We start from the raw sequence: 20,443 nt of genomic DNA, 5'->3' as shown, positions 1-20,443 counted from the left end.
GGGAAAGAAAAGTTTGCTGACAGAAAAGCCAGAATATGCAAAGTTAACTGTCACAAGAGTGAAAGGCCTAACTTTGACATGTTATAGTAAGATCAATAGTTTGAAAGAGATGAGAATAATTTGTCTTGTTGAAGAATGTTCTAAGCTAATTGAACCCATCTGTGTGGACTTTGATAAAAAAAAAAAAAATCAGAAGAATAAAAATGCAGTAACTCACATGACAGTATAAGTGAATTATATGCAGATACTATTGCTATACATATAAAATAGAAAAATAATTTGGATTGTCAGAAGAATTCTAAATCGATTGAATAAGCCTAAGTGGATGTTTGACAAGAAGAAAAGTGTATAGTGTTTAAGATACAATTATGATATCCATAGTGTATGTACATTCAACTTGTTTCTAATATATTATTTTAGAAACAAGAGGAGTGCATGCTGTTCTTTTTCCTGAGCCTAACATGCCCATGTACTTTAATATATGCTACTTAAAAAGTAAGTTTCTGACAGCCTTTAATGTTTTACCTGCTTCATCTGTCATTCCTCTGATGTCATGTATCCTAAACTGTCCTTCCTCCCTCAGACCAATACTACCTCTGAAGACTGGCTTTTACATCAATTCCCATATCTTCTACCAGCATTCCCATTCTGATCCTGATTTGCTTTTTTATCTGGTTTGCTCCTTATGGTGCTATATGATTTGTTCTTCATTCTTTCAGGATTTATTTTCACAAGTTTTATTTCCTGGAACACTCCTGTTTTCCTCTTGGTGTGGTTTCCTGTACGTGGTGAAGGGACCTCCCAGGGAAGGTTCTGTTCTTTCAATTTACCTCCTCTGGGATCTAAACATCTACTCGTGTTTGCTGTGCATGGTGACCCGTGAAGGGGAGGAGAGGATTCTGGTGGTTGATGGGCCCACCCCTAACACACCACTTTGGCCTTTAATTCCTGTACATGGGTGGCCTTGGGGTGGTCCCACTAGGGTCATTCGGCTGCTCCACTTGGGCTAGGGTCAACCAAGTACTAGTGTTGTATGTTCTCAACATGTGTTGTGGACATTATATCTGATGCTGACGTTTGAGTATAGTGCTCATGAAACCCTGGCATTGCTGCAGTGTCCTTGTTTGTCATTGTAGTGCATTTCCTTGCAGGGCTCCATGGTCAGTGGGTGCTGAAACATTTAATTTTTTTTTATTCTGGATCCCCCAAATAAAAACTTAAATAAAATAGTGAAAAAAACAGTCCATTTGTAAATGACCATGTTTTGAAGATTCTGAGCAGTAATCTTCAACATCTGTAACACTTGTACTTCATTTTCTTATATTACATTCTCTTTCAGACAAATATTTAGGGTAAATATCTCCCTTTTTTATTTAGAAGGGACTAGAGGGACTTGCTGGCTCTCCATAATCAGTCAAAAAGCTTCTCTGGTGACATGTTAGTTGAAACATCCACATCTAAACACAGTGAACTTTTTCTACATCCAAAGACGATTGGGGATATACCCATTGAGGTTATGCCTCATGCTATTTTGAATTTGTCACTAGGAGTTATTGTTGAGAGGGTTTTGAAGAACATTCCTGAGTCTGAGATTCTTGCTGGTTTCTCCACCCAAGGAGTTCTTGCAGTGAGGCGTATCTCCACCTGCAAATATGGAATTATGATACCGACTAATGTCCTTATTTTAACATTTACATCACAGCATCCATCTGCAACCATCAAGGCAGGTTATCTTAATTGCAAGGTTTGACCATACATTCTAAACTCTAAGATGTTTCCAGTATCAGCAGCTCAGTTACTTGAAGATATTATGTCGTGGTTCCTTGACATGTGCTCATTTCAGTGGCAAGGACCACAATGCCTGTGAGTATGAAATGGATCTTCATTGTGTTAATTGCAATGGCTGTCACCCATCGTACTTTTGTTCTTGCCCTAAATGGTTGGAAGAAAAAGAGGTGCAATGTTTGAAGACGATTCAAAACATTACTTACTCTAAGGCTTGAAAGTTGCTCTTCATCACTTCATCTTGGATGTATGTTGCTGCACTTCATTCCATTAATATAGTGGGAGTGAAGATGGATCTCTCTGTGCCTCCAAAAGAATCATTCTCAAACAAACAATATGAAAATTCTTTTGACCTCCATGGTTTTAAAAAGTTGATGAGTCAATGTCAACACCCATCTTTGTCCCTAACATTCATTCCAGCAAACCTCAAGATCCACTTCCTTTGGTTCTGGGTACAGGCATTTCCTCGGGTACATCTTCTCCCACCCCAAGATACAAAATGATCATTCATTCATGTCCTCAGTTGCTGAAATCCTCTTCCAATAACAGAGACCTGCCCAACTGTCCCAGGGCAGGATCCGTGAAGGTTGATAGACCTCCCTTGAATAAGGACAGTAAGGAAAAAGACATGGTCGTAAACAGAAGGGCTCTCCACCCAATTTGCCTACATGTAAATAAAAATGGCCACCTTGATACAATGGAACTGTCAAGGTTTATGTTCTAATCTGGATGACATAAAAACACTGATTGCTTCCTACCATCCTGTATGTCTTTCCTTACAGGAAACATGTCTGAAACCTGCCAATACAGTTACATTTTCGGTAGTTTTCTTTACACAGAAATGACAGATTGTGTGATAGATGAGTGCATGGAGGGGTGGCACTATTAGTTGATCAGCATGATACACCCTTGGAAGCTGTAGCCATCTGTGTTTCCTTGGGTTTTACCATCACTGTTTGTTCTCTCTTCCTGTTGCCTGGAGAGACTTTAGATCAATCAGCCCTTGATGCTCTCACTAAACAGTTGCTGTCTCCCTTTTTAATCTTGGGGGACTTTAATGACATCATTCCCTCTGGGGAAGTGTTGATATTGATGGGAGGAGTTGTTCCATAGAGCATATGTTCTCAGATCACAACCTTTTTCTTTTCAGTACTGGTTCTTCTACTTATTTTCATGCACCTGGTCAGTCCTTTACTGCAATTGATCTCTTTATCTGCCACCCTTCTCTGCTCTCTCATTTTTCATGGAGGGTTGATAATAACCCATGAGACAGTGATAATTTTCCTGTAATTTTGAGAGAAACTGGCCGTGGTTGATCCCACCTGACCCACATGCCCCAATGGAAGTTAGATCAAGCCAATTGGCCCTCTTTCACTGCTCTTGCAGAACTTGATTTTGCCATATTCTGTAAGCCATCAATAAACAACTGCATAGCAACAGTGATTGACTGTCTTGTATAGGAAGCTGCTCAGTGTATTCCAAAAACTCACCATGTTTTCAATGATATTTTCATCCATGGTGGAATCCTGCCTGCCATGTGGCATGGAAAGTTCAAAAACGGGTCTGGGGTACTTTTCATAGGTATCCCACACTCTCGAACTGCATCACTTTTTAGCAGGCCTGTGCACATGCTCAGCAGGTAAGGTGTCAAAGCCAGAAAGAATCTTGGATTGAGTTCACTTTTGGCATATCTTCTTCCACCAGTTCCAAAGTCTTATGGGACAAGATTCAAAAGGTCAGTGGGTAATATAATTCTGTCCCCCACTCAATCTCGCTGTCTAGTGGCCAGGAAGTAGCTGATATCAGAAGCATTGTTGATACTATAGGTGAAAGCTGACCTGGTGATGCACACTATGAAATGCTGCATCATCTATCTACAGGTCTGGCAGGTGAATGTTTTTCCTGAAGCTTGGTGCTATTATCGAACTTTCTCTAAGCAAACTACTGTTCAATTGCTTTGATGAGCTGTCTCTGTAAGACCTCAGTGAGGATGGTTAATGCTCTTTTTGTTTAGTTCCTCAAATCAAACAACCTCCTCTTGCCCACCAAGTGGATATTCTGACGATATAGCTTCACTATGGACCACCTTATTTGACTTGAAACGCTAGTCAGAAAAGCTTTTCTCAAACAACATCTTGTATCAATATTCGTTGACATTGAGAAGGCTCATGATACAACATGGAGGTATGGCATTTTGTGAGACCTCCACGTATATGGGTTACATGGCCATTTGCCCATTTTTGTTAAAATTTTTGATGGACAAGCAATTCCAAGTTTGTATAGGTTGGACCCTTCCCGTTCTTTTCTACAGGAACTTAGAATCCCTTAGGGCTGTGTTTTGAGTGTCACACTTTTTAGTATAAAGGTTAATGCCATCACTGAACAAATTCATCGTACTGTTGCGAACAACCTTCATGTTGACGACTTTCACATCTTGTGCCAGTCATTGAACATGAGGTATACTGAGCAGCAGCTACAGGCTTTCTGCATTTCCCCAGTTCAGAGCTTATGCACAGAGTTTCATGTGCCTCCTCTACCCCTCTGCCATTTACAACTGTCTTTGCAGTATACTTTGAAACTTTAATTCTTACCACAGCATCCCACTTGGGGTTGTGTTTTCCTTCCTCTGTGGGCCATGCTTTTTCAGAACAGATGATCTGCCATTGTTCCTTTTGGCCTTTGTATCTGGGCCCAGTTGGATGAATTGGTTCTGTCCTTGGATAACACTACTGTATTCACTGGACAGCCCATCCCACCTTGGCTTATTACAATCCCCAAATGTAACGTTTTTTTAAGTAATATGAGAGAAGAAGATATTCTAAATTGGAAATATCATCTGTTATTTGCTGAAAATTTTTGAACCATCCTTCCATTCCTATTCAGACAGCTGGTTTGGAATCAAGTGACTCTGTGGCTCTGCCATGGTTTATTGTGGTTCAATAGTTGCGCACAGAATCCCTCAACAGTTTCTGTGTTCACTGCTGAACTGTATGCCATTTCTCTTGCCCTGGATCACATAGAAGCTAGGCAGTACTCAAATTGCACTATTTATACTGACTCACTTAGTTCTCTAGTGGCCTTGGAATTGCTTTTAGTTCTCACCATGTTCTTGTCAATATTCAAAATTGACTGGCCCATTTCTCTTTAACATCTACTTCTATCCAATTTTTCTGGATATAGAGCCATGTTGGTATTAACAGGAATGAGCTCCCCGACACTGCAGCTGCATCTGTCTGCTCTGGCACTATCACTGCTGTACCTGTTCCATACATGGACTATGGTCCTGTATTCAAGGCTTGGCTCCATGCCAGTTGGCAGTTGACTTGGAGTGAACAACGTGAAAACAAGATTTTCCAAATAAAACTCTCTATTGGACTTTGGCTGTCTTGCTTCCTTAATGATCAGAAAGAGGAAGTTGTTCTATCTAGTTATGTATTGGTTGTAGTTTTTTAACTCGTCATTTTATTTTATCTGGAACTGATGCACAAGTATGTTGTCTGTGTGACACTCAGGTCACAATAAGTCACATTTTATTGTCTTGCCATTGTTATGACTTTCAAGGACAGCACCATTTTAACCATGTTTTGTCCAGAGGTTTATTTGTAACGGTCACAGTGCCATTGGCAATGGTGACACTGTTCACCTTACAAATGTTTTTAATTTTTTAAAGGTCATTAATCTTTTTAATACTATTTAAATTTTTAATTTATAAATTAGACTTTTTTTAAAACTTGATTCCTTTTTAAGAATTAAAGTACAGCTAGTTCAATTTGAAATTAATAAGTGGCCGTAATGTTAAATAACTCAAACAGGACTGCAAAAGCCAACTTCAGGTGACTAACCCTGATGTTTGAATTTACCCGTCAGTCATCCTGACGAGTTATGATAATTAAAATTATGCTACAGAAAGTTCTTTACAACTTGAATTACTGCTAGTTTCTCTCTTACTGCTGTAAACTAGATATAAAAATTGGATTTAATGCAATTCAAGTTTTTAATTAAAAAAATAAACATTGTTTTGTTTTACCTTAATTCCTTTTTATGAATTTTAATTTTAACTTTTTTCTGGATGTTTGGTGCAGATAGCGTTGTTGCTTTGCTCCATAAAATGCCAAACCAACCAACCAACTCTTCTGTTTTCTATGTTTCATCCCCTTGTTAAGCTGGAATATTTGGACTTATCAATGGAAGATTGCTATCTCCACAATGTTTTTTTTCATCGCATTTGTTGTATCATCATATCTTGGTTTCTTGTCTTCATCATCAATGGAGGAGATTGTTCAGGTTTGAACGTGGACTATCCCCAATACCCTTGTTACTAATTATCTGGCTGTATTTTTCTTTGGTGGATTCTAAATGCATTCTTTCACCTTTGACTGGGGTAAGTCTTATCACTTTATTTCATTTATGTTTTTGCTTTCAGTACCCACTGATAATTTGATCCTACCTTGCAGTTGATATCGCCTGATCAGTTGTATCTTGCATAAAATTTGCACAATAATGCTCACTGTAGAAATGAAATGTTTCTGCCAGATCACTGGTGGCATACCTGTAGCAGATATGTTTCTCAATATCATTAAGTTTCAACTCAGTAGTGGACTATTACTTATAAACTTCACAAGTAAAGCAGAAGGGGACTTCTGCCCTTCCCTGCTGACCCTTTGATTGAATAAACTGGGGTTGTCTGCTTTTCAAAATAGGGAATCATAGACACTCATTGCACTTTCTCTGGAGTTGCATACCTCTGGACTCCCAACAGTGTTTACTTCTCATTTTTCTTCCAGTGAAGCATGGAGTTCTTACCAAGTCTCAGTTTCCAGTTGCCAGAGTGGTGGGCTTTGGGTTTGGTGTGGTGATACTATGTTCCTATAGTTATGTGCAGTGTAGGCTTTTCTTGTTAATTTCAGTTACAGGAGGTTTTTCTGTTCCTGCAATTGAGATTGGTACTTTGTCTCATAATGCTGGCTAAAAAATACAAATACATTGTTCCTATGGTTAAATGATTATTCCATGTCATCCTCTTTATTATGGATGCAGAATGTCTGTTCCTGGACTTATGGTTAAGTAATTTATGATCTTTGTTCAAAATTCTGGTGACAGATATTTCCCCATTCTGATGGTTGATTTGAGGCAATGCCACAAATCTCTTTTGCTTGATTTGGTTTGTTGCACTTCTTGTTCCTATGGTGGTTTTGGGAGCTTGTTCAATTTTGGCTGAAAACTAGCTTTCTTCTGAAAATACCAGTTGATTGACATACAATATACTGTTTACTTCTGATCGAGAAGATATAATCCACATGCCATAGCCAATGTATTTATGTTATATCTTTTTTTATCTTCATCCTCCTAATGCCAAGGACAAGTTATAGAACCTTGTCTTTCTGGTTGAAGTCATGTATATACATTGCTAATTCTGTTTATATTTTATTATGGAATACATCTCTCAAAACAAATTGCCTTTTTGCATATCCTCTTTTTTTTTTTTTTTTGCATGTATAAGATTCATTTCATACTTCAAGGATGAAGAGTATACTTATTCCAGAAATAGTGCAGTACCCCACAAGTGTGCTTCATTTTTATCTCGGAGTACACCTATTCTTTCTGAATGGTCACTTTCTACTTAGTTTCTATGTTGTGCACTTAACCTGGCTTCTCCACTTTTGCATTTTGTAATTCTAGCTTTTTGTGAGGAGAGGTAAGACTGTGTTGGAAGTTGACATTTTCCTTCCACTGAAGATATATTTCTAATGGGTACTTCCCACTTTTCTTCTTCATGGCTGGTGGTGTTCTTTTAGAATGTGCCAATTGAGCAGGAACACCATAGGAAGCTAGCTTTGCCAATATAGTGCAGAAATACTATTGATGTAGAGTAATCATGATGTGTACCATTTTTATAAATGGTGCAAAATTGATGGGTTATATACTGGTGCACTGATTGCAAATTTTTTTAGTAATGCTTAGTGAGCTGAAGATTGAGATAACTTTGTGTGATAGGAGGTAAGTACAAGAAATACATTTTCAGCTTAAGAAAAATGTTAACTTCTAATTGATTAAAAAAATACTTCCTGTGTAAAGCTTTTGAAAGGTGGACTTTTATCCTTCAGGGGCAAACTGAATGTCAAAATGCATTATAATTTGCAGTTCAAATCTGTGAAAAATATTAAATTGAAACAGGTTCAGGTATGTTCTCTTCATCAATGTAAAAAAATCTTTATTTTTAATAAAATATACAAAAGATGCATCATCCTGAATATGTTGCCATGGAAACTGTCTTAATACTTTTAAGTATAAGTGGGAGTTTTATTTGTTATCTTCTTATGCAATTTTAAAAGTAATTGTGTGTAATTTCAATTTTAAGTTATGTTTTACTGTGAACAAAAAATTATACATGTAACATAAATGTAGGTTCAGCTTCACTTTAGTATATTCCACACAAACATTGTCGACCAAGAAATTTCTACTCCATATAATGAACTGTATTTTTAGGTTTGGTCTTTATTAGATCTATGGTAGTTTTAGAGTGAAATTACATTGTGTTCTTTTTTCAAGAACTTGTTTAATTTTATAATGTTTTGTCATCAGCTTGTGATCTGGTGTTTCCTGCTTGTGTGGTAAATGGAACAGCTGTTGGTAAAACCTTTCAAATTCTTTACAAAGATGAGGAAGTTTTACTCAATGACCTAATTGTTTTCAAGGTTCACCTACTAGTGGATGGATATAAGGTATGTGACAATATTATAAGTGAACCATTAAATTTTCAGATGAAAGGAAGGTTATTATCATTTGATAATAGTGGTTTTCAAACGTTTTTTTTGGTTTAGGATTCATGGGTGAATAATGACCACCAGGCATGACCCAATAAATGACATTAGAACATAAAGCACTTGGCATAATAAATAGCCAAATAAAGTTATCTGTTTTCAGTGTTTTTGCACCTCTTGAATACACTTAAGACCCACTCAATTATGGGTTCCAACCCATAGTTTAAGAAATGCTGCTAGAAAACAGTGTACTGGCTATGATATTATTGAAATTTTAAATATCACCTATATAGCTGATTGTTTTCCTTTTAAAGTTTTTTTCTTGGGAAATGGAATCTGTTGTTCTTTAACCAGCAAATAAATAAATGACTGAAACAGATGCTACACCCATGTGCAAAGTAATTGAAACAAATGGTCATTTCACAATATTTTCAGCATGGCAGCCAGTGTAGGCTCGCTGGACTTTATGATTTCCTTTAATAGACATTTTTTCACACAGATGGCATCATTAGCTGTGTTTCGTAGTATGGTCGATCTGTTTTTGGGATATATGATGAAATTTTGAGGAATATTATGTCATTTGAAATTGCGTTAGAAGGGCAAGGATACCAGTCAAAAAACAACTTCTTACCAACTCAATGAAGAAAAAACGGTATCAATGGGGTCTGAAATACAAGAACTGGATGCAAGAACAATGGAGGAAGGTGTTATTCAGTGACAAGACTCATTTCTTCATACAGGGTCAAAGAAGTTTGCATGTTTGCAGATCTCCAGGTGAGAGACTTCAAGAATCTCGCATCAATCAGTTCATAAAACATCCCTTGAAGAAGATATTTTGGGGCTTTTTCAGCTACTATAGCATCGGAGGCTTACATATCGTAGAAGGTATGATGCAAGGATCATAGTACATCGAAGTTTTGCACAGAAGAGTCATTTCAGAATTGAAAAAGAGATTTACAGATTGATCTGGCATTTTTCAGCAAGCTCTGGCTCCGTGTCACACATCGAAACTTGTGAAGAGTTTTATTACTAGAATGTGAATAAAGGTGCTGGACTGGCCTGGAAACTCTCCGGACTTAAATCTTATTGAAAATCTGTGGGCGATTTGTAAAGAAAGACTTTGGGGAAGGGACTGTACTATGTAAGATAAGCTAATTGAGGCCATAATTGAGGTGTGGTACCGCGATCGAAAAATTAGTAAAGATTGCAAAGCGGATTAATGATCTTTTGAAAAATAAAGGCAGTCATATCATATTAATTTGTGAGTAATTTTTGGATTTGGAAATAAAACTCAAGAAATTGAAAAAAATCGTAATTTTCAGTCTTGTTTCAATTAATTTTCACAAGGGTGTAAATAAGCAAAATGCACAAAGGTTTATGACAGTTTCCTTGTAGCAAAGGTAAATGCTGAGATGTTTTTATGATTTTTTAAGTTGTTCCATCATAATTATTTTTTAAATATCATATAAATGCAAACAAATCTAAAAAGGAAAATATTTAGATATTTCAATCATGTTAGAATATTCTCTCTGTGATATATTTACTATTTTATGATGTTTGAAAGGTGTAAGGTTATAATGCTATAATACTTAAGTGTTACACCACAAGCCTAAAATTCATTTTGTAAAACAAAGCATTACTAGCTTGTGCATTATGTGGAAATGGAGCTATCATGTAGTTCTAGGGAAATAATGATTATGTATTAAATTGAATGTGTTAAAATGTACTTTTGGTTATTACATTGTTTTAGGTTCATGATACTTTCATGAAAGGAGAATTCAAATTGATTGTTGAATTGTGGTTTACCGATCAAAATTTTGGGTGAGTAAAACCTTGTTGTTAGTAAAATTTAACATATGTATGCAAATTCCTTTGAAGTAATACATAGAAGTGATAAATTAGTAAAACTCTCTCACTTGATATAATAATATGCTTTGTGAATTGTCTTTTTCTCTTATCCGTAAATCATGAGCATTACTGAAAATACTGTTTTGCAACTAATTTACTAGGTTTATTTATGAGCATTAATATATATATAGAATTTATATAAACCTTGAAATATGCCATTTGAAGTGTTTTTGAAACATGTATATTAACTCTCTTGTTACAGGCTTTATTGAATCAGCTGAGTTCATTAACTCAAATTGACCTTTACGACTTCTGACATGTTTTGTGAACCTTCACAAAATTTTCCAAGCTTTCAGTAAAAATTTCAAATCATTTGTAGGGAAAAGATAAAAATGTTTAATGAAGTGTTTTCACTTAGTTTTTCTATGAGTATGTAGAATCAGTGTTAACTGTTACAAGTGCAATGGTACTATTGCACTAAATCATTTTTTTAAAAATTAAATAATGCAATAAAAAAGAGAATAATAATATGTAAAAAGCAGACATTGTCCTGCAATTATCATAATTTTGGTGGCTTTCTCAATATTCAATAAAAGCTGTTAAAAATTCAGCTTAGCTTGTAGATGTGTTTCCTGTGGGACTAAAGTTTGAACTGAAAGTGAAATAGGAAATTTTCTTTACAAAAAGCAACACAGTGTATTGTGTCATTTTGTATGTTAAAACTTTGGCTTTTTACTGGTTATAAATAATATAGTATAAGATTTAGAAAAAAACTATTGGCAAATTTTGAAAGAGGTGATGTAAAAGGTGGGTGTGGCAAAAGGGGTCTGGTTTACTAGCATATAGCTCTTTGCACATGGACTATTCAAAACAAAGTGTTGAAATACTTGATGCATTCATGGACATATTTATTTTTTTTAGTTTATTAAAATACTTCACTAAAAATGTGATGTTGAACATTTGTAGAAATTAATCTTTGTTGTTACACATTTCAAGTTAATGATGTAATGTATTATATTCATAAAGTCAATCCATCATTCTTAAAGTTTTTTAAAGAAGGTTATCTTACTCGATTTTTACAAGAAAGGCACTTTTTTGCCCTGTGGTGAGCTCTGGATTTGGGGTTGGTGAGCTAGTTTTGGATAAGTATGATGCCACAAATATTTTGAACACTTTGAGCTGCATCATGAGATTAATAATCAGTTCCTTAGTCTGGATTGTAGCATGCTACTGATTAGCTTCCTTTCCATTAGTCAGTAATTAAGAATTTGGAATGGTGGTAGATAGCCTTGGTTACATTGCCATACATACAAATTCAGTGCTTTTCACAAAACACTTTTGGGTTTAGCTTCACTGTAAAGTTATTATGAACAGGGATTATTGAACTACACTTAATGATCAACTTCCTGAGCTACCAAAAAAAACATTGAAATTAAAAGCAATAAATATATTGTTTTGAGTGTCTGTTAAAATTTATTTTTAGGAGTCATTATCTTAGTTGTGTTTTTTTACTTTTATATATTTGTTTCTCAGTGAGATGAGGTAAATATTATAGCTGTATGTGTTGAGAAATAGCTCTCTGTATGATATACCACATGTATATATATATAATCTAGATTTTCTTAACATTTTGAAGTTTACTGAAAAAGTATTGACATAAATCTTGCATTAAATATAATTTTATTTGCAAAAAATATTTCTTCCCAACACAGCTGCAACAAATAAAATTTCTATAAATGTTTGTTGTGTATTATTCCACTTTATTCACTTGTATTGATGCTTACAAGTTACAAAATATGGGGTGTGGTATTTGCTTTGTGGCTAGATATTCTCTTATCAGTTGTGTGCTGTGTGGGAAAGTTGCTGATATTATAGTTAAGCATTTTCATTTAAACCACGTGTTATGTAAGTTTATCACATCCAACTTTTTCAATTGCTTTATTCAATTGTGAAAAGAAAAGAAATGTGATATTTGTATGAATTCCTAGTTATAAAAGTTTCAAAGATTTTGCTGTTTTTATTTTATGAAACTCCAAATTTAAAAAAACATCAAACTAACTTTTTTACCATACCAAAATTGTAAAAAAAAACTTTTTTTGAAATGGTTAATCAGGAAGGTTTATTGCATGTATGTAATAAATTTTAAACTTTTTTTTTCATTTATGGGTTTTTTACATTTCTTTTGGTCAATTTTCTTTGCTCATTCTGTCTGAGGTTGACAAAGCTTAATGTAAACAATACCCAAGGGTAGTTTGTAGACTAAACAAAACCTAATATGGTCAAGTGCAAAATGACTTAACTAAACTTGTCTCATCATGTTCCATGAAAGATATTTCTTTTCCCATCATATTGCAACATTATTGTTTTATATTCACTTTAAAAAGCTAGGAAAGCTATTGCAACTGAAACTTTCACAATCATTTCTTCTTTTAGAAGTATATCATCAAGGTAAGCTTTTATCACCTTGCTTTTATTTCTCTACTAATTTCCACTAATCTACTGCTGCATTGGCTTACACAGTTTAAAACAACAGAAAAAAAAGATTTCATTCATTAGCCTGTAATTTTGAAAGCTGAGATGTAGGCAATTGCTGCAAGTTCTCATTATTCACTGTAGATGCATTTCTGAGGGTCAAGATGAACAACAGGGCCTACTAATTCATTGACTGACACGTAATAAATGGAAATTTTGTTCTTATGAGGAAAATCTTTTTATAATAAACTATATGAATAATTTTACACATATTTTACAATAATATTTTGCAATATGCATTAATGTATTGCATTTTCTGAAAAAAAACAACTTGTAAATAAATTCAAGTATCTTAAAGATAATTTATATGTAACACTCACCAATGATGGTCTTGAAGTTAACTCTGTATGGAAGGGTGGAGAGTTACTGAAGAGAGGAGCAGGATCATCTGTCTCCTCATCTTCAGGTGCAAGTGTAGCTATTTGTTTCCTAAGGAAAGCAGTTAGGGTAAATAGTCTTTCTTTCTTTCTTTTATATTTATAAATTCTTAGTCACAAGAAATCACATTCAGAAGTGAGTTCCATTGCTTCATTGACCCTATTAAGGATGTCTGAGAGCACTTTGTGTGGAGGAATTCTCACTGGTGGAACCTCTTTAGCAGCATCATTTGCACCCACGTTTGTTGGACCAGATCTATAAGGTTTTCATTTGTTAAACTCTCCCCATGAAAATTTAGTAACTCCATTAAATCATTGTTGTGAATTTTAGGCTTATCAGATTCAAAACTTTTAGTCATTTGTACAGTCAGGCCACAGCTTTTTCAACACTTTCTTCATGCACTTGACATTCATTTTTCTTTGTGACTTACCAACGTTTTCACTAATTTCATGATATTATAATTCCATAAAAATTCCCTGATGGATGTTTCACCTTCCCCATCAGTCTTCTTGATGAGCTATGAAAATGTGTCACATTTGGTATACCTCGAAGACACAGTAGTGAATGCAAGATGGTTATGAAGTCAGTCAAATTGACTGATCATGTCGCTGTCTTGTTAATTTTATTTCAAATGACAAATTAACAAAAAGGAAAAAAGTGGTGGGGAAGAAAAATGGCTGACTGTACATCACATCATGACATCTAGATTTGAGAAACATTAATTGACCAAAAAAATCAGTAAACTCACATTGTGCTTAAATTACAAGATCAAATTAGTAATATTTTTCAAAACTATTATGCTTTTTTTTTCCCTTTGGGATAATGCTTGGTTTGTTATACTCGAAAGAAATTTGCAATTTCACAAACACTAAGTATTTAGCTCAAAGTGTGCTAAAATTGACCCAAAATCAAGATTTGTTTTATATACTGTTATATGTAAAATTAAATCAATGAAAAATTTTTATTGAAGAAATTCAACCTATGAAACTTATTTGGTAAAATCAATATTGTAGAAGGACAAAATAAATTTTTGTATTAATCCAGTGTTTCTTCTATCTGGATGTGATAGAAGTAAATAGAGAAAACTACCAATAAAGTATTTAAAGAACAGTCCTCTACAGTAATGTAGAGCCAAAATACAAGTGCAACATTTATAGGCCTTTGTATGTATAATAGTTTAAGCATGATGATAGGTAGGAAATTGCTAATGTTTTTCTTGGAAGAAAGGTTGTAAGAAAATATCCAAATAAAAGAAATTTTAAGGAATTGAAAAAATTATACATCTTTTCACTGATAAATAGGTATTTGTTAGGTAACTACTGTAGAGAAAGTTGTTACATTACATACTAAAATATTAAACCTTTATTCTAAATTTAAAGCTAGTGAATGAAGTATATTTCTTTTCTTTTTATATTTCATTAGTGTTCAAATTTTAAATATAACATTTTGTCTGGTGTGTTTCATAGCTTTCACTGAAAGTTGTCATATTTGAAATTGTGTATGTCTTCATGTACACAATGTATATATATCTATATCTACATATATATCATTTTCTTTTGTCTTATTCTTCTGTTTAGTCCTGACCAGCACAATTCCATTGAATGTGTTAGCACTCGAACTCTAGAACTTCATTTGGATCCAGCCAAGGGATTACACCACCATTTACCTGTTCTTTTTGAGTATTTTCATCTATCTGCCATCACTGTTACCATCCATGCTTCACTCCTAGCCCTATGCCAGCCTTATCTGAGGTAAACATGAAACCAGCAGTATGATTGTTTTTTACTCAAGTCACATTTTGAAATCTTCACATGTGTTTTTTGAAAAAGCTTTAACTTTGTTGTTCTATAGATGTTATGAAGAAATAAAATTATTGCATCAGAATGTTTTTTATGCTTAAAATGTTTCCTTTATAAAACAAGAACTGTAACAGTTTAGAATAGTTTTTCTAAACCAACTGTTTCAATAATTGTTTATTATATACATAGGTAACAATATTAAAATACTTTTGAGTAACGGATAATATGATACATTAATTAGTATGTTCACGTGGGCTAAAAAATTGATTAAATGGAACATACTTGTTATTAGGGAGTTTATAGGAATGGAAACTTCTGATTTATAGATTTAACTATTTCATTACCATGGTTATAGATAAACAATTCACCAAATGCCATCTTTATATTTAGATATCAATTAAAAAGAATAAAATTCAATGACATATTTCAGTGTTTAATATCATGAAGTAGCAAAATTTGGGAAGTTTGAAAGAGAATAACCTTTCTTAATGGTTGTATGAACTTCCTGGATTACATGTGGGTAATATCTCAATTTTCAAAACTAAAACTAAAACAGTGTACTCATTATATGTGCCCACAGCATTGTTCTGAAATTGGAGCATTTATGTGCCCATGCAATGGCATATTTAGGTAGGGGCTCAGCTCCAGGGGCCATGGTCTTGATGGTGAGGGACCATTGATAATTTTATTCCATGTAAAATTACATTGGACTTAGGGCCCACAAAAATTATTGGCTCCTGGGTCCTCTAAATCTTAAATCTGACACTGTACCCATGGCAGTATTATAAAGTGGACATATATGTGCCTATACCAGAGAAAGAGTTGATATAATCAGTGAATGTCATCCTTCAAAAGGTGAGAAGGAACAACAGCGTGATGCATGAAACAAGTGTATGATATATTTTTACCAAACACTTGACATGATAACCATATTTAAGAATCTGGCAATTAATAAATCAAATTGTGCAGTAAATGAACAAAATAACTTTGAATAAAGCTAATAAATTAAAGAGTGGTTGCATGGCACTAAAAGATATGCTGTGTTTGACAGAATTTGTGCTTTAACTCAAACAGCTAAAAATAATGAAAAAATACTCAGAAGAAATATAAATCAATGAATGAAAAATTTATTAAATATGTTCATTGCTGAAAGTAGTATCAACTAGGGGATATCTATTTGTCTTTAATCATTCTGTTTTGTAATTTTAGATCAATAAGCAAGTGCACAGCCTATTAAAAAAGAAAGAGTAAGATCAGATGTTTATTTATAAGACAAATCAATGTGCACTTAATATAATTTTACTTTATGAGCCAGTCCTACATTACAGGTCCTTAGCTGTTAACCCTAAATTTATTGATGGGGTCCTTATTAATCCCATTGGATATTAATATACATTTTACTGAACTATTTATGCACAAATTTGGTTGTGAGTTACTTTGTTGGGTACAGGATTTCTAATAACTTATGAATCATACAAACAAATTTAAACAAAAATATTATTAGTATTGTAATTAACCCTATTAATTACTGCTTCAGTTTTATACATATTTTATACAGATAATGAGAAATTTCTCTTAGTTTGTTTTTACGTAATACTTTCAATGAACATGTGACATGCAAAAACAAAATTATTCAGTGTGGTGTAGTATGTGAGCTACATAAGTAAAGAATCAGTAATGTGAGGATTAAATAAACTAATGCACAGCCTTTGTATTAAACTTCATATTAAATTAGGTTTCTCAATACTGTCTAATTTTGTACATAAATAGTTAAAAAACAATTGTGTTAATATCCACTGGGATTCAAAGCAAGACAGATAAGAACCTGTACTGTAACTTTTAAGTCAGAAGTAGGTTGGAAAGAACCTTAAGGTGTCACCCTAGAAAGTAGAATAACTTGTGCTCTTGTGCATCTCTACTTTTCCTTGTTAAAAGTTAACCTACAATCCTCAGGTCTGTCAATTTTATTGAGCCATGTCGTTATAAGATAAAACCTAGTTATTAACTTCAAGAAACCATTAAATTCTCATAACTACAGAATGGCTTGTTTTATACATGGTTATTCATCATGTTTTTTCTAATTAGTAAAACTTAATCATGAATTGTCTTATAAATTTTGATAAGCAGAGTGAGGAAGCATTTTTAAGCACTCTCTAAATGTAGCACTTTCACATGATTTTTGCAATTATACATAATGTGCGAGTAAGACTATACTTTAAATGGACATTAAACCTTTCACTGACTGATTGGATTAAGTTCGAATAATGAAAAAACTTGGTTCAAACCATCAACATAGAAGTAAAACGTTGATTAATAAATTGATACATTAATTCAACATATAAAATAAACTCTTTGAACATTTAAAACCTATTAGATAACATCCAATATTAAATGTTGAAATACTGACTTCAAAGTTGCTAATTACACAGTAATTTTGTACAGACTCTTCTTAATTGCCAGTTAAACACAACTTCTATGATAATACAAGTTTCTTATTTAACAACTACGAAAACTCCTAAATTTACTCTAGACCTACTGCTCTGAATTGTGAACAGCCCAATTATCTGGTGCCCCTTTATGTTTTAACTGTACCCTGCTGGAACAGCAGTAAATCTTTGGATTTATAGCACTAAAATCAGGGGTTTAATTGCTCTTGGTAGACACAGCAGATAGCCTGTTCTGGCTTTGTTATAAGAAAAATACTTGTTTTAACTGTTTATTTACATATAAATACAACAGTTGTTTTGATTCAAATTAATGATTTGTTATAATAAAGATATTAATTTTGAAGTATAACCACTATCAAAAGGCAATATATCAGTTTTTTTTTAATGTGTTAAAACTCCTTCAATAAGGTGTTTTTGACCATATTCATGGAACCTTAAAACAATATTAATGTGGTGCAAGCTTATTTCATGTGTCTTGATTTAGCTTTAATAACTTTGTTTTAAAAGTGACAGACATGTTTTGTATATGCATCTTTGAAATGTTTTTTATGTTGCAAAGATTGATTAATCTAAAGAATATAAATGTTTTTCAAACACTTAGCATGTAAAAGCACATCAGTGAAGTCAGTTTAAGAAGTTGACAGATTAATGCAAATCCCTTGACTTAGTTATTTGAATAAATATATGAAATAAAGTTATAAGAATAATTAACAATTCATTTCTCTATCCATAATTGGAGTGATGTTTTTCTTAACGCTGTCATTGCTAGGAAAGGAGCTTTTATAGCCTCTCAGTCGTCCAGGTATGTTTTAAAATATTTTAGCAAGCTTGTTTCATTTTATGTTTGTGCTCTATTTATAATTAATATTGATCTTATTTTGTCATAATTTTTAAACTAATTTTTGAAATGTTTTTAAGGTTAACTTTGACAAACTTTAAAATTATGCTCCAAAATAACTGTACTTTAATAACTCAAGAATAAACTAAACAAAGGTCTTTTTACCAGTCTTCAGCGCCCATCTAAAACACAGTGGTTAGGAAGTCCCCGTCCAACTACAAAGAGATTTGTCAGTCCTTCTAGTTTGGAATCTGTTCTATTTGGTTACAGTGTAAGTAGCTGCACCACTGAAATTTCTTAATCAGTTAACAGTGATAACTAAATCACAGAGATAATAGTAATTCAAGTGTATTTGCTCATTTTAAGAAAATGTTGTTTTTCTTTAAAACAATTGGCCTTCAGGGACATCCAACAATTAATTTCACTATTGCTCTTATAGTTATAATTTTGTCTCTCTCTCTCTCTCTTTTCCATGACACGAAGTTTTCTCATTTGATTTACATCACTGACATAAAATTTGAGAGTTCAAAACCCTAATTCTTCTCCAATTCATCAAACACAGCCTTAATTATTATGGTTTATTTTTAATAACTTCATAATCATCCCTATATTTAGATTTATCATAAGATCTAACCAGAATGACAAAAGTCAGTCAGCATTGTTAAGTATGTGCATAAATATTTTAAGTTTAAAATACTAAATTTTAAATTTTTATGAGACCAAAGTCGCAACAATGACTCAAAAACTCGACAATTAACTGAATGAGTGAGGCTTATTAACCATTGGTAACAGGAAACTTAAGTATTCATTTACATGTATTTTAAGGAAATGTATCATATAACAATAAGCCGTCTTTACTTCAAATATGTGTAATATAGAAAAAATATACAACCCTATGGTTTTGGCTTGTTTGAATTATACATGTGATGAAGTTTCAAAAATTACATTTAAAACTTGGTGTATAATTGAATTTTATCATTAATTTTATGTTTGTAAGCTTGTCATCAAAATGTTTCTTCTCTAAATTTTACTATGTAGGTTTCTTTCTTTTCTGTTATCTGTTTTAGAGTATTCAGCTAATTACAAACACAAATTATAGATATTGAAAATCAAGAATATTAAATTTGAATTTCTTGCTTTCATAAGTTTCTGAGATAACAATAATGTTGTCAAACCCACCAGTGAAGTCCTCCCTATCCTATTTTAGCTTTTGAGGGAGTCATGTGTTGTTATATGATGAACATGTTTACAAACAATATAAAGATCATTTTTACCTATAAAGAACCCCTCGTTGTGAATTCTTGTAGATGGTGAGGGAACCTCCAAGGAAAAGTTCTGTTCTTTCAGTTTACCTCCTCTGGGATCTAAACACCTACCCATGTGTTTGCAGTGCATAGCAACCTATGAAGGGGAGGAGAGGATTCTGGTGGTTGGGGGTCCAACCCCAATACACCAATTTGACCTTGAATTCCTGTAGATGGTCAGCCTTGGGGTGACCCCCCTAGAATCACTCGGCTGGTCTACTTGGGCTAGGGTCAACCAAATACCATGTCTTGAAGATTCTGAGCAGCAATCTTAACATCTGTAACACCTGTACCTCATTTCCTTATACTATATTATCTTTGAGATAAACCTTTAGGGTAAATATCTTTCTTTTTTTTATTCAGAAGGGACTAGAGGGCCTTGCTGGCTTTCCAAAGTCAATCAAAAAGCTTCTCTGGTGACATATTAGTAGAAACATTCACATCTAAACACAGTGAATTCCTTCTACATCCAAGGGCAATTGGGGATATACTTATTGAGGTTATGCCCCATGCTACTTTGAATTCGTCAGGAGGAGTTATTGTTGAGAGGGATTTGAAGAACATCCCTGAGTTCAAGATTCTCGCTGGTTTCTCCATCCAAGGAGTTTCTGCAGTGAGGCATATCTTCACTTGCAAAGATGGAATTATGGTGCTGACCATTGTTTTCATTTTAACATTTACATCACCACATTCATCTGCCACCACCAAGGCAGGTTATCTCAATTGCAGGGTATGGCCATACATTCCAAAC

The 20,443-nt window shown here is 33.6% G+C and overlaps 1 protein-coding gene across 4 annotated transcripts in view; it reads left to right on the top strand.

Annotated features, from left to right (window-relative positions):
* Nucleotides 1–20,443, top strand: part of LOC143255756 (protein FAM135A-like) — a 91,031-nt gene that overhangs the window by 9,494 nt on the left and 61,094 nt on the right. For 2 of the 4 annotated variants that reach the window (XM_076511929.1, XM_076511930.1), the window contains 5 exons: nucleotides 8,368–8,507; nucleotides 10,297–10,367; nucleotides 14,882–15,055; nucleotides 18,320–18,352; nucleotides 18,557–18,659. In XM_076511929.1, the coding sequence (XP_076368044.1) occupies nucleotides 8,368–8,507; nucleotides 10,297–10,367; nucleotides 14,882–15,055; nucleotides 18,320–18,352; nucleotides 18,557–18,659 (521 nt within the window). The remainder of the gene's footprint in view (nucleotides 1–8,367; nucleotides 8,508–10,296; nucleotides 10,368–14,881; nucleotides 15,056–18,319; nucleotides 18,353–18,556; nucleotides 18,660–20,443) is intronic. The other 2 variants (XM_076511933.1, XM_076511931.1) reach the window with 1 other exon arrangement.

Source organism: Tachypleus tridentatus, chromosome 7 (genome assembly GCF_004210375.1).
Source record: "Tachypleus tridentatus isolate NWPU-2018 chromosome 7, ASM421037v1, whole genome shotgun sequence".
Lineage (NCBI taxonomy): Eukaryota > Metazoa > Arthropoda > Merostomata > Xiphosura > Limulidae > Tachypleus > Tachypleus tridentatus.
This window is presented reverse-complemented; position numbering and strand designations above follow the sequence as displayed.